Raw genomic sequence first — 24,006 nt, 5'->3', positions numbered from 1 at the left:
AAAACAACACTTGGTAATTTAAATCTCATACATGTCCTACAGAAAAGAGCGATCCGCAGCATAGCAAATGTTCATTATCGTGAACATACATCCGAACTTTTCACTAAATTTGACATTCTTTCCATCCATCATATGTACTCATTCTACCTTGCAAAGCGATATAAGCATGACTCGCTTGAAATTCTCCGTACACTTGCTGACTTGACCCCTCAAACACGACACTACAATACACGCACTAATCTAATTTGGAAAATTCCTTACTCACGCTTAAGACTATCTGAACAAATGCTCCGTCATGCCCTACCGACCCTACTAAACCACCTTCATTGTCAAGGAATTAACATAAGCACCATTACCAACAATATGCTTAAGTCCTTTGTAACGCGACAGTGAGCGTGTATGAAATTGTATGTATTTTAGAAATTCTCTTGTAGAATTGGTGTGCTACCGTGGCTGCCTTCCTTGTACATACTGACCTTTATTTGTGGCTAAAAAATGAGTATATTATTTCTGTATTGCATATTATACATACTGACTTTTAAACTTTCTAATGTATAAAGATGTATGTTTCTTAATCTTCCACTCTATATGCCTTGTAAATAGGGGGCTCGAAGCTCGTCAAGTGGAAACTTCCACTTTTTCTTCGAGCCCTCCTCGTCCTCCGCTAATCTTATTGTGAGGAAGAAATAAAATTATTGATTGATTGATTGAACACCGTCCAGGAGGCGTCCACCCACAAGCAGCACTGTATCGCGGTCTTCTTCGACCTGGAGAAGGCCTATGATACTACGTGGATGTTCAGCATCCTCTGTGACCTAGCAGACCTAGGTATCCGTAGCAGGATGCTGAACTGCTTAAACGACTTCCTGGATAACTGCACATTCTGAGTCCGCCTAGGAGCAACTCTCTCCATGGCTTTCAGTCAAGAAAACAGTATACCCCAGGGGTGCATCCTAAGCATGACACTGTTCATTGTAAGAATGAATTCCTTAGCTAAATACCGTATTTACTCACGTAATGAACTCACTTTTCTATTTGACATCAGTTTGGGGGGAGGGTTTACACAGGAAAAAAGTTTTAACAGATATTTTTGGAAGGGCCGATATTTCATATACCTCAGTCCGTCTGTCCTTCCGTCATCAACAAACGTGCGTAATCAGACGGTTTGTGTTCGTGCCTCTGCTAGGTTCGCCAAGTGCGCCGCGCTCTCCCCTTCCCCTCCCGCCACCTCTCCGGCAGGAGCTCTCCTCAAAAAATAAGTGGTGGTGTTATCGGCGGTGGGCAGCATCTTGGCACACTGCGCCCCCCCCCCCCCCCCCTTCTTCTGGCAGGAGCCCTCCTGAAAAGATAAAGATAAACAAGTGATGCTATCGGTGGCGGAGAGCATCTTGGCGCGCTGCCAAGGTCTGCGCTGCGGAGGGCGCAAAAGCTAAGAAACGAGCTACAAAAGCTAAATGCTGAAAAAAGTAAATTCTGACCGACAAAAATGGGGGGCGGGTTCAATATGCGAGTGGGTTCATTAAGCGAGTAAATACGGTAATCCCCTAGTTCATAATGTATTCGGTTTATGTAGATGGCGAACAAATAGCATGCACTTCCTCTAGCATATCTACCTTTAAGAGACAAACACAAATGACACTAAATAAACCAGCTGCTTGGGCTGCCAGAAATGGATTTAAGTTTCCCCCTCAAAAAACAGTACCTTTTCTGTTCTCATTGAGAAGGGGCCTACAGGTTGATCCTAATCTATACTACTTAAACCAAACCGCACTACCAATTAAACCAGAACATAAATTTTAGGCATCACTTTTGGCAAGAAGCTCACATTTCTGCCACACATAAAACAACTTTAAAAAGAAACCTTCTGATGCCCTTAACGTCCTAAATGTGCTTTTGAAAATATGGATGGGGGTCTGTTAGAGCCTGCCTTTTGCAAATCGGTTACTCTCCTGTGCGCTCTAAGCTAGACTATGGGTGCGTAGTATACGGTTCAGCAAAAACATCCTACCTGAAACGATTAACCCTGTTCATAATCTTGGCCTGCGCCTATCATCTGGAGCATACAGAATGCCCCCGGTAACCAGCTTTTATGTTGATGCTAATGAGCCGATTTTAGAGGATCGAAGAATCGCACCGACATGCATGTACATCCCCATTCTCTCCCAAAACATCTCTGCCATCCAATTGTCACCGACGGCCCATCCAAAAGGTTGTTCAACAACAAACTACACTTTGAAGATAAATGCGAAGAGATGGGCGTACCAGATGCTCTGCTTAACATTGCATCAGGACAGGACGACTTGCCGCCATGGTAGAGCCTCCCCACAGTATGTGACTTCATACTGACACATTTACACAAAAAGGAAATGCCACAGGAACACATTCTACAAGAATTCTTCACACTTCCAAAAAAAAAAACATGACATCTACACTGAATTCAAATCAGACACACATGTTTGAAGTGCAGTAGTTCGAGGCAAAAGTAAAAAGAATGATACAACTGCCACAGTGTGCATCAGTCCCGAGTGGTATGCCATCTTCGTAGCTGTAGAGCAAATAATAAGAGAAGACATCAAAAACCGCATCATTTACACTGATTCTCTAGAAATGCTGCTGAACCGTTAATAGAAGGCGTTATTCATAGCATGGTCAGTTGGAACTTAAAAATTTAACCCCGTAGAAGCATCTGCTGCATGCAGATGTTGGTGAGTTGCATAATATAAAGTGGTATATAGTGTAGTATATATATAGTACCAAATAACAAGGCATAGTATGGAGACTGCATTGGTAAACTAGGAGTAAAATTAACTGTGATGGAAAAGAGTTGACACTCATAACAACACCTCCCTTGTGCAAAAATTGCGGTGGCAGTTGTTTCATTCGTGTTGTTCTCCGCTTGAGCAGCAGCCGCAGCCCAAGGCTGAGGAGGAGGAAGTGGCAGCACAGGAAGAGGACGACGACGACTTCCTCCGCGAGTACATGCGCCGCCGGATGGAGGAGATGATGGCCCAGATTAGTGCCAGGTAATGCACCCTCTTCCTTCCTTCTTGAAAAAAGCTGTGTCTCCACTGGAGGAACGGAACACGAATTGAATAGCGGCAGTAATTTCATCATGTTCCAGGACTCTTCTAGCAACATGGCTTTCACGTGGATCACCACTAGGTTTGTTGCTGGGCAAAGGCCTCTGATTAAGGGTGGGATCCGGCTTTCAACACAGACTTCCTTATTTTTTATGAATGTCGATGAACCTGTTTCTGTGCATTAATACTGCTTTCACACTTAATTGCCCAAAATTTCAGCCTTATTTCTAGAGAGCTCTATTTGTACAAATTTTTTCTCTTCTACACCTTGTGAAGTGCCTGCAGACTACACTAACTGTGGTAGAAGACTGGTTCAACATTCACTGCATTTCTGAACGCTTGCTACGCGTGATGACATTTCTCAGATTTTTTTTCCATGACACAGAAGTTATTTTCATTTTCTGCAAAGCAGTTGGCATATTTGTCTCCAAACTGTAATTGGGACGTCACACCAAAAATCTACAGCTCATCAAAATGGAAAAGCAAGGTTGCCATTGCATATTGCAGAGCCCTGTGAGTGCAGCAAAACAAACGGGGCCAAAGCAGACATGAGGAAATATGTTGCCCGAAGTGAGAATCTAGCCAGAAGACTACAAAGGAGGGAAACGGTGATTTTTTGAACATTTTTCCGATATGCAATGCCACCGCGGTACAGGAAACAATTTTCTTAGGGGGCTTCCCGATGGGTTTCAGCTATGAAACTTTGGGACAGCGTAGAACAGGTGTACCAGAAGATGCTATGATTTAAAAAAAAAGTTTTTTCAGCTGCATAATCATAGAAGATTTAATTAAGTTGAAAGATATGCTGAAATCTTTTGACATTTACCTTTCTATTGCACTTTGTTTTACCATGCAGTTTTTATTATTTACTACTCTGTTATCCAGTAGGACATGGGCGCCTTGTCTTTTCATGTTAGCTGCTTGCATATGCTCAATTTGTATTTAGTACCTTTATGTTGGCATGGTGCAAAATATGGTAGTTTTAGTATTATATCTGTACAACCCACCCTTCATGTAATGCCCCTTTCTGGGGTCTTTGAGGTTATAAAGTAAATATAAATAACCTTGCCCTTTACTAGCTCCAGTCCCATAACCTAATCACCCAATCAGTTGTGCGGACTGCTGTGCCCAATTTCCCTTTAGTGGACACTGGGGACAAATCGAAGCTGTCCTGTATCCTGTCGGCATTGTGTAGGCAGAGACACCACTCGTCCTGAAGGCGGAGCTGTTACAAACTGCAAAAGATCTCCACGGCTGTCACACGCAAACTGTGATGATCACAGCATCCTGTTTGGTTGAGACTTGGCAGGGAGGCGTCTCAAAGGCCAACTCCGGCAGTTTTTGAACATTTCGACTTGATACTTTTTAAATACAACGATATTGGGAAAACTGGAAAATTTGATCGTTATAACTGGTTATTGTTATGTCTGGACTGGCAGAAAAAAAGCAAAAAGAACACAGGCACATATTCCACCATGCATTTAGGTATTGCCCCATACATAGCCACCACTGCCCATGCTCCTGTCAAGGACGCACAGCGTCTTGGTGCTCTGCCAAGTTTGCTGAGAGAGCCCAGCCCCACTCCCTCCAGAGCTGTGATGTTATCGGGGCACAGCACCTTGGTGCGTTGCCAACGTCTGTGCTGCTGACAGTGCGGAACAAGAAAAGCCAAAGCTTTAAAAAAGAAGTAAATTCTCAACCATGTTAACGACAATAGTAGATGGGGGGGGTTTACCCAGTTACCCAGTTCATAAACACACAAACGGATGGAAACTATAAGTTTGTGTGAGGCAGCTTTGCGTGGCAGCAGCCAAGCAAGCTCCTCCCTCCAGCATTGTGACTACGATAGCGCTTGGCTTCCAAGGCTGTAGGCAACGCTCCTACGTGGATTTCGCCATGTGGGTCCGGTTGCAGAGTTTTTTTACATTATTCGCTTCAAAATAGTTTTTTTTAAATCAAACTTGAAGACAAATTTTGGTGGTAAACACCTTCCGGGCACCCAGAATCCAGCGTTGTGCTCATTATTTCACCGATGATTGTATCGTTATATAAGGTCTATTTTTACATAGGGTCAATGAGAGGATTGATAAATTAGAAGAATTTGGTCATTTTAAGTGATATATTGTTATATCTGGTATCGTTGTAAGTAGATTACACTGTAATTGCATCATATTCATTAGAGTCTCCTCTTTCCAGGGCAAAGAAGTGTTTTTCAAAATATCGAGTAGAAGTTTTAAGAGAGAAAAAAAACCAGGAAACTGAAACCGAAACTTTCTTTCAACCAGCCAATGACAGCACAGTAGAACAACCTATGATGTTATGGATACTGTCACAAAACCTATCGTATGCACTTTGATTGGTCTGGCTGGCCGCTTTCAGTGACAGCTTGGGTCACTATTTGTCTGCAGTGACCAAAAGCAAGCTTGAAATTTTGTCCTCAAGCAAACTCTGAGCAAACTCGGAAGATAGACGGCCGTGCGTCCATTTGTGTCACACTTGCAAGGTTGCCTGTAGGAATCTGCCTGATTAAGGCCACGAAATAAGAAATTTTAAAATTCGTTCGTGCTGAAACAAAACACCGCCCCGCTGCGAAACAAGTCAAGTCATCTTTATTTCAACCATCGCAGAGACATTAGGGGAGCAGCCAAACAGCCTAGCAAAGGCTTGACGCCCCTATACAAAATTTAGCAACTTTGGTGCAAGAGATAGCTATTCAAAAAGATAATTTCTACTGAAACAACAGGCCGAAACGGCACGTCCATATAATGTTGAATACAGACTGTAGAAAAGGAGAGGTACAATTGCCCCGCAAGGGCACTTTGAGTCTCAACGTGATGATGCATGGCGCCACCACGGACCTTTAGCCCCCATACCAAAGCTGTCATTTGCATAGGTTTTTAGATGAAGGGTAGAAACCATGAACGGTGCACGATCGGGGCCTTGGTCAAGCTCCAGCCGACGGGCTGTCTACCAGTCAGGTGGGCTGGGGTACCTTCCTGTGAATAGGACTGTGAAGCACAGGTGGCATCTTAGGAACCGTTACCATACCAACATCACATGAGTACTTCTAAAAAACCTGATCGGTCCCTGAAAAGGAACCACACCAATGAAAACATTGCGAAACTCGACCTGACCCCTAACATTTTGCTTGTTTCCTGATCATCCACTCACTTGTAGACAATGACCAAGTTGCTGCCATGTCTGTTTTGTAGAGATAGCTACATTGCGGCAGCATTCCAAGCCTTCAGCGTGGCGGCGCCGCCACGGTGTCACTTGGTTGGTCATGTGGTGTGGAGCAGCTGCCGGCGGCGTGGCACCATGGCTGATCACGGGGTTCGTCACATGGTTGGTCACGTGACCAGCCACGTGGTGCGGAGCAGCTGCTGCTGCCGGTGGCACGGCGCGCCGGCAAAACCGAGCTGCCACAGCTGTGCGCATGCGTCGTGTCAAGTGGGACAAAGATGAAGAAGGAATGCCCAGCGAAACGGAACGCGAAAGTCTGACTTTGCAATTCAACTGAGCAAGTTCCACTCGGCCAGCTGTAGTTATCGCGCCACTCCAGGTTTAACCAGAGCTAAACCACTGCCAATTTTTTTTTCATATTGAAAAAGTTGACGCGGAAAAAATGAGGACAAGCGTAGACAGACGAAGACGAGTCATTGCTAGGACTCTCGTGAAAATTATTGGCAAAAACTACAATGCAAAAACTCTCATTCTGTGACCTTCTTGTGGAAGTGTCACAGAAAGAACACTCAGACACCACACTCAAACAGAAACAGTTCGCTCATCTCCTAATCATCTCCTAGTAACCATCTCCCCCAACCGCAGCCTAAACACAGTACAAGGTGTTATATCCAAACGCGACCTCATCCGTAAAGCAGATTCAGACCTCCTTGAAAGCTTCTGAGATCAAGGCGTCATTGCCTTTCGCCGTGCCACCACAAGTTGGAACGATGAAGAAATGGTGACACCCCACATCGTCTTGACATTTGAACGCTCCCATCTTCCAGATTCTGTGAAAGCAGAATTCATTCACGGCAAACTCTGCCCAAATATCCCCAACCCAAGAAGATGTTTCAGCTACCTGAGCCATTCCTGTTGGTTGGCGACTTTGATGCACACCACCCATTATGGGGAGGTAGTAGAACCGATTCTCGAGGTGCACTAATTGAAAATTTCTATATCATCTCGCTCATGCGTATTCAGTAGAAGAGAGCCAACACACTTTAATGCAACACACGACTCGTACACAGCGATACACCCTGCTATTGGCTCTCTATTGCTCTTGGCAGCTACTGAGTGGGCTGTTATTAATGATCTCTGTGGAAGTGACCACTTCCCCATTTTTTAAAAATACACAGAAAATATCAACTCGAGGGTAAATAATCCTAGAAAGTTTAAAGAACAGATTGCTGACTGGAAGTTGTTCTGGGAACTCTCAGCATTGCCCTTCTCATCAATTACAGACATAGGTATAGATGAATCTCAATCCTTGATCACATTGCATATTATAGACGATGCACAGAAATCCATTCCACAGACTTCAGGTAAAATACAAAACAAACGGAAGCCATGGTGGAATGCACAGTGCAAGAAAGCTCGTCAGAACAAAAATAATGCATGGTCAAAATAACGGCGGACAACTTAATAAACTTTAAGCGAGCTAAAGCAAATGGCAGGCGTGCTCGGTGTACGAAAAAGCACCTTAAAAAATTGGCGGCGGTTTAGCTCTGGTTAAACCTGGAGTGACGTGATAGCTACAGCTGGCCGAGTGGAACTTGCTCAGTTGAATTGCAAAGTCAGTCTTTTGCCGCTCCGTTTCGCTGCGCGTTCCTTCTTCATCTTCGTCCCACTTGACACTGCGCATGCGCACAGCTGTGGAAGCTCGGTTTTGCCGGCGCGCCGCGCCACCGGCAACTGCTCCACACCACGTGACAGCGTGGCTGCGCAGCCACAGGGTGGCGGCGCCACCACAGGGCCAAAATCCGCAGTTCCAGTTTTCTTATTATCGAGCACCATGACCACCATGCGTCAAGCGAGGCAAGGTGATACCTACTGGCGGCGTAGGTAGGTAGTTTCAATTTCGACGCCAGTTCACTGTGCTGACCTGACCTTGGAATGCCCAGGAAGGACGATAGGAACTGCCATGATATTGGGACCGCGAAAGCAGTACGTAGCTGCTTTCAAAAGGAAAGAAATCGTAGCTGCTTAAAGCATTGGTACCGCGTCAGGCACTGCTACATGGGCTGGATGAGGTAGGGATAGCCTGCAGCTACTGCTGCCGAACATGGGCCTCTCCAGCAATGATGTGCAGCTACGACACACTGACAAAGCGCAACAGAACTAGGATGAGTAGAATAAACACGAAACACAGGGCAGGCGAAACACAGGAAGCGCCTGTCCTGTGTTTCGTGTTTCTTCTACTCGTCCTAGCTCCGTTGCGCTTTGTCAGTCAGTGTCGTAGCAGTATGGACCAACTAGCCCACACCAAGGTCCTCTTAATGCTGTGCAGTTGGATCATGGACGCCTGGGCCAGCATTCCCGAGGAGCTCCCTGGTTGTGATTTTAAGAAATGTTGGATATTGAACATGCTCGACGGTACCAAAGATGTGTTTCTTTCGAAAGATATCTCTGACAACGGCCTTTCGGAAGACAGTTCACAGCAAACCACTAAACCTCTACCTACGAATACTTGCGAGGCATGTGTGCCTGCGCACCTGCGCATGTGCCGAAACCGGTCAGCATATTCTCGTGGTGCAGGACATGAGTAGGAGTGAGTGTGGCGTCCAGATCTGTGTCTGCCCGATATTTGGTGCGCACCCTACTTTTGCAGGATATCTTGCACACCAGCATACACAGATAATCAAAGGACGTTTGGATTCCTCGGCTTCGGGAATGGCTTCGAGCTGACTGCCTTTCCTACTCGCATTATGCGCGGATGAAAACTTTTTTTTTTTGTTCGTTTTTGCTGTCCCCATAAGGCACCTTTTATTATATGCGGGTTTTTATGGTATATTTTTTCTTTGAATCTTGTGAAAAGGCTGCAGAGCTAAGAAAATGCGGCAGAAAGCTGGTTCAACATTCATTGCATTTCTACTGGCGTGCTACTGGTCAGAATGTTCTTAGAAATTGTTTTTCTTCAGAACACAAGTTTCCAACTTTTGCAGCGCAGTATCTGTTGGCATATCTAGGGTGAGAAGAAAATTTCATACAAGAAATTTTAAAATTCGCAAGTTTGAAAATTATTGTTTTCACCTGCACTATATTTCTGGGAGTGCAACAAAAGAAATGGGGCCAATATAGATAAGTCATGAAGAAATCTGCTTCACAAGGTGTGCATGTAGGTAGAGACCGTAACGGACAAAAATGCCCTTTTTTCGAGCATTTCCCAGCAATGCACAGCCACTGTGGCTTACGAAACAATTTTTTTAGAGTACTTCCCAGGTGATTTCAGGAATGAAACTTAGGGACATAAAAGAGGAAAGAAAATTTTTCGAAAAATCATTTTTTTACCATTTTCAGTATCTCAAAGCCGCATCCCCAATAACGCTACTGACACAAAATTTCGAATGCGAACAAACTGTACGATTTGTTTCATAGTCGTAAACAGATGTCTTCTTGCAAGTTTCAATTGAATTTAATGTGGTTTTGAATGATGTCTAAGGAGTTGCTTGGTGTTTCCTCCCGCATTGAGGGACATCAAGGTGCACTTGTCCCAATCAGTATATGTCACTGAACCCACTGGTTGTTCACAGGAACAATCGGCACTTGCTGGCGATGTCATCAGAGTGTGTCAATCCAGTTTGGCCAGTCAAGGTGCACTCGAATGCTGGCGCCGTTTGAGCTCAAAACTACGGGTACAAAATCGGTTTGTAGTTGATTATTCATGCTGCGCACTGGTGTTTTGGCTCATTTTCGTTATTACTAGGCCCGTAGGCCTCTTTCAAGGCAAAAAACACCCAAAAGATTTGTGTCTCTACCGTTTTAAAGGGACAAAGTAGTTATGGCCTGCATCAGCAGATTACTGCGTTATGATAACAGAAAGGCAACTTGAGATCGAGCTTAGGCTACATTGTCATTCATGGAATCCTTTTCGGTCTTAATGTCATAAGGTTGAATTAAGCTGCAAGAAAAGAAAATGTTCTCAGCAGTAGATGCTGCCGAATAAACATCAGCATGGCCAGAAAGAAGAACACAGAATGTGTCTTTACTGGGAACAGAAATTCGGTTCGGTCTCTCTAGGCCCTGTGTCATCTGATTCTAACAGTAGCACCAAAAAATTTGGACACCTTCTTGACCAGGTTTTTAAAGAAGAAAATGTGATAGTTTTTAGGTTGCCTGCTATGGTGTCTACGACGAGTGTCCAATGTCCCTGTGATTTTCTCTTCAAAACTCCTGTTGGAAACGGTTCCATTGTCCTTATTAGGTCTCTTTGGTTTATGATCGAATAAATGGCAGCGGAAAGTAAACGAAGACATCGAAGAAACACACAGACGAGGACGATGCTCAGCATCATCGTCCTCGTCTGTGTGTTTCTTCGATGTCTTCGTTTACTTTCCGCTGCCATTTATTCGATCATGCACCAACTAGCTCAACAATCCACCTTATTACTCTTTGGTTTGTTTACACTTGCGGCACCAGTTCAAGGAGTGCAGCACTTTTGTATTTGTTTTTCCATGCACTTTGTCTTCATTTTGCTAAAGTGGTGGCCTAATGCAGCAGGCTGGCTTGCACTCTCCAAAGTGCAAGTGCAGCTGTTGTGCAGCAGTATAGCAGTATGGCAGCCCCCATGTGCAGGTCAATGGTCTCTAAATCAAATGATGACAGTTCTTTCTTGAAAGGAGTCGAGGTGTCATCACGGTCAAGTCGAGCCACATGGACAGCATTTCAGTGCACATTCGTAAATCGCCTGTGTGTTCTGTATGTATTGTCATGATGATGGTGATGATGATACACGCAGTGAGTTTTTTGAAACGACTGGGGCTGGTTCATATCAACACTTCATTGTGATTTGCTGCTTGAAAATTCTTCACATGGTTCGGGATGGCGGCGGCATGCAGCTGGCTCTAATTTGATGGTCACGCCAAGGCTAACGGATGACTAGGCCTGCACTCGACTATTTGTTTTGGAAGCAGCCAGTGCCAAGTTGCACTTGGAACTGATGCTGCACGCTGGCAGCGCTGCCCCAGCTCAGGTTCTTCAGTATCGATGGCAGATGCCGGGGCTTGCAAAAATCATTTCCTTCCTTGTTTATTATTATTTTTAATAAAATCACTTACTACTGCTATGCTGGCAGCAGCGCTGCAGAACTAAACTGATCTAGTGCAGCCAAATTGAAGAGACCAACACTGATCTGTGATGTAAGCAAGATGCAGTCGCTGTCACCGGCTGGGACGACCGGGGATGAGAAGTAGGGTTAGTGCCCATAGGCTTACATGTGAACAAAAGTTTTCAAAGCAGTTTCCTAATCTCACGGTTAACCTACAGTGTCATCAAATGCAGTGCATATTTAAACCACCGCAATACGTGCATGCCAGTCATCCCCAGCTCGGGGTACGGAACAGGAGCGCAACCCATGAAACATGTAAACAAAACTGTCTAAAATATTTATCTCGTCTCGGAGACTAGGCAGCCATTTGGCAACACCACGATGGTCAGGCAGGTTCCTTTCCTCCCTCCTCTCTTCTCCTCCTTCCAATTTAGCCAGACCGTATACAGTGCCGAATTTATTGACGGCTATTGACAGTTGCAGGGTGTCCAAAACCGGTCTCCTTTGTCCCTCTGGCCGTGTCCTCCTCAGCCTTTTCTTCTCCTCCTCGCCAGCCAGCTCTTGGTCGCTCTCTCATAGTGAAGGAAACATGTCGGCCATTACGGAGGCGTCCGCTGCTCCCAAACGCAGACCGCGGCCAGATCAAATGACACCCAGCCCGGGGCAGCGTGCCTCGCAAGGCCCAGCGTCCCTCCGTGGCTGCGAGTCGCCTCTCCGGCGCCAACTTGCCGCCGCCTCGGACAGTGCACATGGCTGGTTCTGCGGCATGCAGGACCGGCCCGCGCGCGCACACACACACACACACTTACGATGGCCCCGTAACTGCTGTTCGAGGGGGGGGTGTCTCTCGTCCATCGCCACTGAGTGGCAAGCATACACACAAACACAACGCGCCTGCCGTTTCTTCTGGCTACGTTCGGATGCGACGCGGCCTGACAATGATGAATGTGTGTTGTGAAGCCAGCCCTACCCCCAAAAGGTGCTCTTATCTGCTGGGGGTTTCCCCAAATCGTGCAAGCTTCTTGTGTAGTCTGACAGACTGCCATGTGCACTGCATTTCCTCGCAAATACTGCCGTTCAAATTAGACAGCACTGCATGGAAAAGCAGTTATCGAGCGCACGAAAGAGAACCATGCACTGTAGCTCCTGGACGCCACCTATATAGTATGCACACATGGTTTTGGTCATCTACTACAGTGTGCAGCTTGTTTACCATGCTGTATAAGGACTGTCTTCAATGTAAACCTATCTACAGTGCCTAATTTGAATGGCAGTGTTTGTGAGGAAACTTGGCTAATGAGACACCAGACCAGATTACATGAGACGCCTTTTTGATTTGGGGATACACCCAGCAGATAACAGCGCCTTTTCAGGGTATGTTCAGCTTTGCAACACAAATTTATTATGTCATATTAAAAAAATAGCATTGAAACAACCTAGCATACTTTGTGACAGACTTCTCCAAAGCACTAGCCAGCTGTTAACAAACGGCCGCCTCCATTAGCACACTGTGAAATGTGAGAAATAGTTTGGAAAGTTTGCTTACATGTGTTTCTATGGGTTGTGCTCCTGCCTCACACCTTGGGGGAGGGAAGGGCAGAGGGGAAGGGGCGGTGGGTCCCATGGACACACATTGCAGTGTTTAAAAAATTCACTGCCTTTGAAATGATGAATCATACTTTCTCAATCTGTTCTAGGATGTGCGTGCTTATTCTTCACAAAGGGACGACATTGTAAGTTCACTGGGAAATCAGAAAACTGCTTCGAGAGGTTTTGCTTCCATGTATTCCTATGGGCGCTAACTGTACTTTACACCTCCAGTTGGCTCCAGTAGTGTTCCTGTGTATGCTTTTGCAAGGCACAGTGCTGTGCAACATTTTCCCTGCACCGCTCATAACTCTATTCACGGAGCAGTCTCTTGCTAAGTCACTCAGGAGACTAGTTGCAAAGCATGATCAATGAGTTACTACTTAGGGCTGGTATGGACCGCTGATCCAGGTCATGAGAGGGAAATAACCAAAAGAATAAGAATGGGGTGGAGCGAATATGCAGGTTCTCTCAGATCATGAATGGCAGTTTACCAATATTCCTCAAAAGAAAAGATTACAACAGCTGTATCTTGCCAGTACCCACGTACGAGGCAGAAATGTGGAGGCTAACGAAAAGGGTTCAGCTTAAGTTAAGGACAACGCAGCAAGCCATGGAAAGGAAAATTATAGGTGTACATAGGTGTACATCATGGCTTCTGCCAAACAAGGAGCAGCTTTCTCTCAGAACATCGAAAATAATGGCAGGCAGACCTTTGTGCGTGCGTGAGTACCCCCTATATTTGTAAATGTGATGTTCATCTGTGTGGTATGCAAAAGTCATTTCTAGAATGCTCCAATACTTTTTATTGGATCATCACATAGGGTGATACTAATTTGGCCCTCTAATCCACCCTAGTGTTTTTTCTGGGATAGGCCTACTTTCAAAATTTTGGGGGTGCTTTGGAATTGCCGAAGGGGTGGTGGGACAACTTTCATATTTTGGGGTCCTGATATTGTCCACCAGGTTGGCACCTGCCTCTGTGATGATTGTCACAAGATTGCTTGACATCTCAGCCTGGTGGACCTGTTTTGATGTCACAAGGTAATGTGCTTCTCTCGACCAATCAGGGAGTTTTGTGATATAGAAGCTGAAAATTTTTGTGACAACCGAAATGCTGCTGCATTAAAAATAGTTGCCAGCTGTCACACAGCATTCAAAGCAAATTGCACATTCTGCTGGGAGCAGCCACTGAGAGATAATACCAGTATATCAACGGTGCATCTGGAATTCTTGGGGGTAAACTGGTGGTGCGTAGAGGTTACACCAATATAAATGGCACTTGTGCACTACGAGCATTCTGGCACAGTAGTGGGGTACACTGGTGCACATTGGTGGAACACTGAAGTAATACCTGTATACGTGGCCCAGGCCCAACTTTGGCCAGCTGGTCCGACTTGAGGATGGCCAGGCGTTCTTGGACGCTGTGGACAAGGAGAAGTCTGGCGTCACCGTCATCGTGCACATCTATGCCCAGGTGGAGACCCTGCTGCCTTCTGTGTGTGTGTCCGCTACTTGAGGTCTCGCTTTTGTGCAATTTTAGTGCATGAAAAACCTTGATGGTTGTTCCCAGCAGTGTTATATGAACCCTCCTTTTAATGCTTCCTACCTGATCATGGAATAGAACTGACAGAGCTGTCAAACTTAATAAGTGTAATACAGGGGTGCTCAAACTTTTTTGCCCCACGGAACACCAACAGCCTTGAACATGTGCCAAGGACCCTTCAAAAATCCACAATTGGTCGATGTTACTTGTGAACGGACCATATATGCTTTTTTTCTTTGTTTCATTCACTTTTGTAAGTGCCATGCTTACACTAGTAATTTTCACCCTTTTTCTTTGAATTAGGGGGTCACAAATTACGCTAAAATTTTCTGAACACGTCTTAAAAACTCTGTGAAGGTCATAACGCGCACTGTATATTGTATATTGCTCCCTATACATCTTGCACCCGTTGCTGGCCAACAAAAAAGTTGACTCCAGATATAACACCACCCCACATTATGTAGTTCCCCATGGGACGGCATGATGCACAGCTCAAAGCAGTAAGAGCGCAATGATACAATCGCAAAGGCAGCAGTGGGAAGCGAATGGAGATAATGGGTGATTAAATGGTGTGTTCGGTTAGTCATGACTAGTGGCCATGGAGGAAGGAACGGTTTTGTCACATTTTTTGAAGCTGGCTCCCTCCTGCTTGTCTGCTGTCTCAGCACGCTTGAGCCTGGGCAGCAGACAATGCAGCAGGCAATGCCGCTGCACCCAGCGCTACTATTGGCTGCGCCAGCGGCCAAAGACTCCCAGTAGTCTTTGCGAAAGCACGTGACTTCCGGCATACTTTCTGGCGTGCAGCTCGAATAGCAAGGGCCTCTCCTTTGTTTTCCTTCCTCCATGCTAGCAGCAAACCGAGCAGTGGGAGCGGTGCACAATTCGTGCCCTCATCACTCGCTTCTTTCGCAACTGCAAACAGCGACGCGACCAGGCTGCTCTTCCCAACCCTGCCTTGTGCGCACCTACGTGCTACATGCTGGTGGATTGGCACAGCAGAGAGCTCAAAGTATGCGAGTAAATGTTTTAACACAAGAGCATTCAGGAACTCGTTATGTGGAAAAGCTGGCGTTGTTGTTGCCAGGGTCTAATGTTGCTGTGACTGTCGTTTGTCCCTGAAAAATAACAGGAGCGTCAGTGGCAGAGGCCTAAGTTTTGCACATCTTGTGGCGGCCACCAGGAGGGCTACGAGTGTCCTTGAGGAAGCGGAGTTCAGAGATTCCATTACTATTGCGCGCTCCGGGAGCAGTGTGGAGTAGAGTTGCTGTATTATATGCTACATATATGGTAGCATATACAGTAACTCTAGTTTGGAGTGATGCTACTATGTGAATCGTATAAAGATCGGGTGCTATCATGTTTCACTCTCAAGGCAGAGCTTAAGCTTCTCCCAAGTGTTTTTTTTAAATACAGGTAAAAAGTAGGGGGGGGCAAAGTATGTGTGGGCGCAAATTACGTGAGTGATTACAGTATTTGTTTTGTTTTTAGCTGATGTTTATTGCCACATGGCATAAAAGGGTATATAAAATCTAAAGTCTGACGAAAACTCGTCTGGTCGGGTAGAAGGTCTTCGTTTAATCGTCTTCGTTTTAAAGAACAACCTTTTGGTCGGCGTTCCTTTTTTCTTCAGTCATGAAAAGGGTATATAATGATGGATGCCGAGGATGGTTAAATAAATGAAAAAAGGTTCACTGATGTAATATAGTCAGGGACTGAACAGTGATGTGATCCCTGTGTCCAAGCGATATGTCCTCACCAGACCCGGTCAAATAGTAAAATAGTCTCATGAATAAACTTGATTTATTATATGCCAGTTGAGTCACCTGAATCGAGAAAAAGGTTTTGAAAGTTGCAGGTTGAATTATATGTCAATACCAGTGTGTGCGTTTTAATGCACAGTGGGACTCAGTGCGTGAAGGTAGCAACAAAGCTGGAAAAAGTATTTATTTGTTCATGAGAACACAACAAATGTAAATCACTGGCTATGAAACTCCTTATAGCGGTTTCGGGATGCTGTTATGCATAAGCATATGTTGCATGTCAGGCAGTGGAACTTGGTGTGGTTCGAACATCCTGGATTCCGGCAGCGAGCTGACGATGCCTGGTTAGCAAGCTCGGGCATGTGTCGCGCTGCCGCGAATCGAATAACGTGTCCCCGATTTTCCGAAGAGGGACGCTATCGTGTGCAGGTTCGAACAAGAGAACAAAGAGATCGAACAAAACAAAACGAAGCTGTATTTATAATTTAAAGGAAAAGATCCGATACGAAACGCAAAGAAGAATAGCACGCACTCAACACGCGTACAACACTACCAGGTACTGAGCGTACCTGGTGAAGCGGAGATGCGTCATAGACAGGACGGACACGGATGGATGTAGTGCGACGCATCACTGCCGTTGCATCGAGGGAAGCAGCGAAAGAGAGCCGGGTGGTATTAGGAGCGGAAAGGAACACACGGAGACGCCGGTGGTCTCTCGTCAACAGCCCGAAGAACTTGGCAGCAGCAGGAGAACCGTAGCCAGATCATGTCGACGGCAGTCCTAAACGCCAGAGGCTTAAATCAAGCTATCCAAGTGTGCCTTTAGGCAGCACGGATCCTCAGACCATCGTCTGCCACCTCCACGCTTGCAAGGAACGCAGGGGGCTTGCGTCGGTGAACCAAGGGAGGTTCACGGCAGCACGGACCCAACATCCGACGGCTACCACCTCCACGCTTGAATGACCCGATCTCCGCTGCGCTGTCTTCCTTTACATCTCGGTTTTCTGACATGTCAGCTCTCCACTCCTTGTGCTCACCACACTCTTTGTCGCCGTCGCCTCGCACACACCGTTCGCACGCGCACACGTGCAACACTGGGCTGGCACGCGCAGCGCTTCGCTATCGACGCACCACTGTGGATGCACCGTGTTCAAAAATAACCCGACTATTTCATGTGCACATCTCACGCGCACTTGAGAATCTTTTCATTTCAGGGGAAGAGGTGTCACTTTTGTCTTTATGAGCTTTGCCGGAGGTTTGTGAAAAATATTTGTGTCATTGGCCTCTCTTGCAAGAAGGTAGTGTGAGAGAGCGATCTTGAACTCCAGCAATCCCAGAATGTCTTTCTTTGGTCTGCACAGAAGAAGCGAGTCTTCTTTGTATTGTAGCCATGAATTTATTGCAGCCAAGTCTATCATAAACGTAATGGTTCTTACAGTCCACTTTTTGGTCTTTTGTCTTGTGGGATAATGGCTCAGCATGCGATCTGAAAGATCCACTCCACCCATGTTGGAGTTGTACTAGTCCGCTACAGCTGGCCAGGGCACTTCTTTGTACACTTTCTCTTTCTTAAATCACCTTCGACGTGATCCAGTAGGCTGCAGCCCGATGTGAGGGGCGGCCACCAAAGTAATTACCTTGTTGTCCACCCATTTTACAAGGCACACACCTGACTTCATACCTTTTGAAAGCCTATCTTTCATTATGGTACCTGTGGCACGCATTTCCTTTTGAGCCAGCTCTTCTAACAGTGGCATGGTGGTGAAATAGCGGTCGAAGAACAAAGATATTCTTAGAGGAACTGTTTCTGCTAAATGAATGACGATGGTAGGTCCCACTCCCTGCTTATGTCTGCATTCACCTTTCAGTGCAATCTTTCCTTGATAGACTTCAAAATCAAGGACCGTGCCATTCTGGCTAGCAAGAACAAAGTTTTTCAGTCGTGTAGGGTGGGGCTTGCCTGGAACATACTGCTTCGTATTAGTAACTCCTGTGAATGGGATAATCTGTTCATCGATGCGGATGCGGGGGGTTTTAGGGAGCTTCCTACACGAAGCTTGAATTTCGCTGGTTTCACTTTCCAAAGGCAATCTTTTTCTTATCTTTGTCACAGATGGTTAGATCATTCACGACTTTCAAATGACTTCTGAGAGTGAGAAAACGATCCCTCGTTATGTCTGCTATAGCAGGTACTCCGTGCGCCCAGTGTAGACTAATCTGCAGATATCCCAAACAGCTCATCATGAGCGTAGCTGCTACGAAATGCTTCATTTCAGTTAGTGAGTTCTTCAGCACCTTGCCTGTCTCCTGACGGTAAGCGATTGCGGTCATTTCGTGCAATGGGCTCGGCGACAAATACAGTCGACGACTGAAAATTCGGATGCCTAATTTTTCGGACATGCTTGATTATTCGGACTTATTTCGCAGCACCGCGGCATGGCCCTTAGAGCCAATGTATAAGAGCGCCTGAAATTTCAGACACATTCTGCGTTCTGCGCGAGTCAGCACATTGCACCCGCGTGGTTTCGAACTTGAACCGCAGTCTGAGTTCACAGAACTCATCTGTGCAGAGTATTTCGTCCCGAATACGGAAAGAGGTCGCAGCGAAGCGCATGGGAGGCGTACGGCCTCACGGAGACGGCGAGCGCGGGAGGAAACGGTGGTGCATTTCAGAGCAAGGTCAGCATACCCACGGCAAAATGCTTCGCAACCCAACTCTTCTATCGTAAAACCATAAACAACTGGCGTGTCGATGACAGTCAAAACTCCTCATTATACGCAAGCCACCGCAGAGTGCATATCACTGGATATGATGCCGATTTTGGCTCTAGCCTCTAGGCCTAATGGCAAAGGCCAATGCCGACGGAGCGCTTGCTTCGGTCGTTTCTCGGTTCATATTGTTTAACCATCTTTGCGTTCTCGTTCCAGGCCCATCGTATTGCGGGCGCAGCGCAGTTCCCAGAATGGCGTGTTCACTTTCCACTTTAAGCTTTGTCCCAACCCGTTCATCGGCGACATGCCGAGGGCAGCACAGCCAGGCCGAGCTCGTGAAAGTGGTCGCCGCGCTCTTCATCCGTGCAGATGTCGCGCGGCGAAATATAGTCATGAGGAGCCTTAGAATGGGCGCAATACAAGTTGCCGCTTCGTCCGCAATATTGGTAATAAGTTCGTGATTTTTTCGGTGAAATTTGATTTTCCGGACTGCCCGAATTTTCGGTCGTTTCCGCGGTCCCTAGTGAGTCCGAAAAACCGGTCGTCGACTGTACTGACAAAAGTAGTTGAGTGGCCGCCAGTGTTCCCGCTGATTAAATAAAATATCGCGTGCAGTTGGCAGAGCACAAATCTTCTATTCAAATGAACTCATTCGCTTCCATAGCGCTGCTCTGCTCTTTCCTTTCTCCTCAACAACTTCAGTCTCATCCTCAGAGAAAGAGTCTACAAAAGAAATAGAAAACGAAATGAATGTGACCACTGGGAGGCTAATTTTAAGTTCTTGCACTAGATAAGAAGATAGACATATCATACCCTCGTCTGAGCTCCCGCCCAGCATGCTCTGAATGACGACTGTTGGGTCGTCCACTTTGTTATCAGACAGTCCCAAATCTGAAGACTCACGTTGACTTATAGCCTCTAGAACCCTGTCTGCTGTCTTTCCACTCATTTCTAGTGTGGGAAAAATATGAAAGGTGCTGAGTAGCAGCACATCATCTTAAAAGCGGACGGATGTGAATACTGGCTGGTAGCAAAGCTATCATTGAGACCGGGTGTGCACACGCTCCAAATTTTGTCGCTAGATGCTTTTAGAACGTGCTGCTGTTTACCGGGTCATGCTCTTGTTAGTCTTCAGACTTTCCTTGATCGATTTTCCAAAACGTTCCTGCAAAAAATTAAAGAGAAGTGCGAAAATTTTGAGTCTTACTTGGCTGCCTAGAACGACACGCCCCTCTTGGAATTTCCGTCATTTTGCAATTCCGCTCAAGGCGCTCCTTGCCCATTTATCTGCTGTGTCATCACGCCACATAGCAGGCAAGAGTGCGCACTCTGCCGGTCAAATGGTCCCAGTTCGGTGATATTGCGCGTAGTATTTACGCCGCGTGAGAAAATGAAATGTGCATTATAATGTACGCGGGATCTGATGAGGATATGAATCAGGATTGTTCGGCAAGCGACCCGCTGCTGCCAAATTCTCGTCGGCTTCAGTGCCAGGCAAACCCGCAGCAGGTGGTGAATATCGGCCTCAGTACTTCTGTTTTTACAGACCGAGGTAGGGTTATAAACTTTAAAATTGCAGCCACTTTGGTGTCATCCCCGATCCGAATCCTCCTCTGCATGAGTAAGACTGCGTGGGAGAGCCACCGCACACTGAGGGATTGGTGTGCGTCGCTGGAGGTGGTCTTTTTATTTCTGAGGACTCGAGGCACAGACAAGGTTGGGGTCGCAAGGCGAGTCACAGAATCTCCTCGGCTTTGTGAGCTCAGGAGGTCACGTCGGACCCACTCAATATGGATTGGCAGCAGGATGCGTTTGTGTGGTGTAAGAGAGCTGACATAAAAAGCATGCTCTAAAGCAGGGGTTGTCAAACTGCTCCGCAAGCACCCACACTGGCCTGTCCCCCCTTTCTGGTACACTTCTGGCGGGTGTGTGTGAACCAGACAATAGTACCTGCTTTGTCAAAACTCATTTCAGAGCGTTAGCCCTTCCTCGGTTTCGTGCTGCCGGCCTTGGCAGCATGCCAGGACGCTGAGCCGCAGTAACTGTGCTGCGTGTTTTGACGGGAGTGCCGGTGGCGGTGTCTCATCCGGCAAAATTGGCAGCGTGCCAAGACACTGCTATGCTAACCTACACCAATGCACGTACGTTTAGATCGCCGGCAAGGTGGTGGTATGGAAGGGGCATGGCACACAAGGTGATGCCTGTTACATGCACTTGTACGCATGGCAACTGAAAGTGTGGGCCGCACTACCGAGCCCAGCCAAGACAAAAAAAAATGTTTGCGTCTCATAGGGCATTTTTTTCAGGCAATTCGACGGCATCGGCAGCTGGCACTATTTTGCTGCTGGCGAGCCCATTTTCGCTGCAAAAGCTGTATCTGTCAAAATTAAGAAGCATGGGAGGGTGGGGGAGGAGAGGGGGGGGGGGGGGGGGGGGGGGGGCTGACTTTACGCTGATGCCGGAGTGGTGAACAGCAGATAGCCAATGAAAGTCGGCGCGAGGCGACAAGTGATTCTGTGGGCAGCCCAGCCAGACGAGTGTGCAAATGTTGGGGAACATGACTTGCTTTTCTGGATTTTTGTCTTGGGGTTGAAGGTCTGAGCAGGAGTGAGAGATGGACATTGAAGAAAAAACTGATTGCCGGGAGCTAAAAAAAAAAAAAATGCCATATTTACTTGTGTAATTTGCGCCCGCACATAATTTGCACACCCCGAAGTTTTTACCCGGATTTTTGGGAAAAAATGAAATAATAAACTTTTACTGTCATATTTCGCACTCTCTGCTGTGCCAGCCCATCAGCATGTACACGGGTGCGCGCAAGACAGGCTTGAGAAGAGTCGTCGTGTGTAGTTGTGAAAGGTGCAAGTGCACCGTTTACCCGGCTCGCTCGTGCTGGCGGTGGTTTTCCCGGACGAACAGTTGCGCTCGCGCCCGAATCCGAAACTACCGAACTGTTTGCTGTTTGGTTTGCCGCTAGTCAGCCGTGCCACACTCGAGCATGTCGTTTTATCACTTCTCTCTGCCTCCCACTGCTGGCTTTGCTATTGTATATTTGCTCGCTTATTGCTTTGAGCTGCACATGCTCCATCATGCCATGCGGCAGGAAACTAGGTTTTTTGGGGCGGGGCAGGAGATGGTATTCGTCTTATATTTGGAGTCGACTTGGCAAGCGTGGGGTGCGAGATGGGAGGTCTACGTATAGACGGCAATATAAAGTATATATTGTGCGTTATGATCTTTGTAGAGTTTTTTAGGACGTGTTCAGAAAATTTTTGCGTAATTTGCGCACCTGCTTTTTAGAAGCTCTAATTTAAAGAAAAAAGTGCACAAATTACAAGAGTAAACACAATACTTACAAAAGTGAATTAAACAGCAAGAAAAAGCACATATGGTCCATTCACAAGCAACATCGACCAATTGAAAGTGGGGGGGGGGGGGGTTCCTTGGCACATGTTGAAAGTTGTTGGGGTTCCTTGGGGCAAAAAAAGTTTGAGGAACCTTGTTCTAAAGAACAGAGGTAGCCTGAAAGCAAACAAGAGAGTGATACAGTCGAACCCCGCTACAGTGAATGTCACTTCAACAAAATGTCACTTCAACTTCAACAAAAGCTTGCATAGCTTACTACCTACTGTATTTACACGATTGTAAGTCGTCTCGAATACAAGTCGACCCCCCCAAATCGCATGTCAAAAAAAAAAAATTGAGGCGAATGTAAGTCGACCCCCCAATCGCATGTCTGAAAAAAAAAAACACCGGTGGAGCGCTTCAAAAACGAAAATTTATTGCATAGATGGGCTATTCATCCTCACTTGAGTCATCTTCAGTGGTACTGCTGTCGTCGTCGTTGCCGCTGCGATCCCACAGCACATCGCCCTCCATGGAAAGCCCGCACTTCCTAAATGACCGCACCACGACATCGCGTGGAACGGCCGCCCAAGCGGAAATCACCCACCCGCACACAGCCGCCAGGGAGGCTCTCTTCACGCGCCCCGTTGGCGTAAGTTCTTGCCCTTCTGCCGCCAGCCACTCGTTGTACTCGCTCCGGAGCAAGTCCTTGAATGGCTTGTTAATGCCAACGTCTAGCGGCTGCAGCTGCCCCCTCAGACCGCCGGGAATCACCAGCATATCTGTATCTTCTTTTCGGAGCTCTTCCTTCACTTTCGCGGTAAGGTGGCCGCGAAATGAGTCCAGCACGAGGAGGTTTGGATTGCGATTTTTGAGGGATGCCCCTGGCCTCAAAAGCCGCACCCTACGGTACCAATCAATAACTAAGTCGTCCGTCATAAAGCCTTTTTCGTTCACTCGCACAATCACACCTTTCGGGAACATTTCCTTTGGCATAGTTTTTCTTTTGAAGACGATGTACAATCGGAGCTTTGTGCCATCTGCCAAGCATGATAGCATAACAGTGAACCGAAGTTTCTCGTTTCCTGTCATGAGAAGCTTAACCTCGCGAGCTCCCCTCACGCTCAGTGTTGTGTTGCTCGTCATGTCGAAGTAGACGGGAGTTTGGTCCGCATTGCCGATTTGGCCGAGCAGGTATCGCCGAGCAGGTATCGCCGAGCTTGAGGTAGTGCCTATGGAAGGCGACAACTTTCTCCTCGTAAGCAGCAGGCAGTTTCTGGCATACACTAGTACGCCGACGAAGAGAGAAGCCAGCCCTCTTCATAAATTTCGAAGCCCAAGCCCTGCTGGCTTTGAAGTCTGTTCGGAGTATTCCAGCTTCCGCAGCAAAGACCCGGGCTTGTTGCGTGATCATTTCGCATGTCACTGGAAGGGACCGATCACGTATTTCGGTGACATACGCTGCAAGCTTGACCTCCAGCTCCAGAAAGCGTCCCGACTTCGTCCCGCGGAAACCTCTTCACTTGGAGTCGCAATCGAAAATTTTGTCTCGCTGCTTCCGGCACTCCCGCACCAACCGTTCAGAAACGTCGAACTTGCAGCCCGCCGCACACATTTTGGTTTCTTCGGCGTAAATGATGGCCTCCCTCTTGAACGCTGCAGTGAATGAGCGCCGGATGCTTTTCGAACCTGGAGAGCTCATGGCGA

The 24,006-nt window shown here is 46.8% G+C and overlaps 1 protein-coding gene across 2 annotated transcripts in view; it reads left to right on the top strand.

Annotated features, from left to right (window-relative positions):
• Positions 1-24,006, top strand: part of LOC144106368 (phosducin-like protein) — a 116,924-nt gene that overhangs the window by 44,587 nt on the left and 48,331 nt on the right. For both annotated transcript variants that reach the window (XM_077639147.1, XM_077639148.1), the window contains exons 3-4: positions 2,905-3,023; positions 14,308-14,413. In XM_077639147.1, coding sequence (XP_077495273.1) covers positions 2,905-3,023; positions 14,308-14,413 — 225 coding nt within the window. The remainder of the gene's footprint in view (positions 1-2,904; positions 3,024-14,307; positions 14,414-24,006) is intronic.

The sequence above is a fragment of the Amblyomma americanum genome, chromosome 10 (genome assembly GCF_052857255.1).
Source record: "Amblyomma americanum isolate KBUSLIRL-KWMA chromosome 10, ASM5285725v1, whole genome shotgun sequence".
NCBI classification, from domain to species: domain Eukaryota; kingdom Metazoa; phylum Arthropoda; class Arachnida; order Ixodida; family Ixodidae; genus Amblyomma; species Amblyomma americanum.
This window is presented reverse-complemented; position numbering and strand designations above follow the sequence as displayed.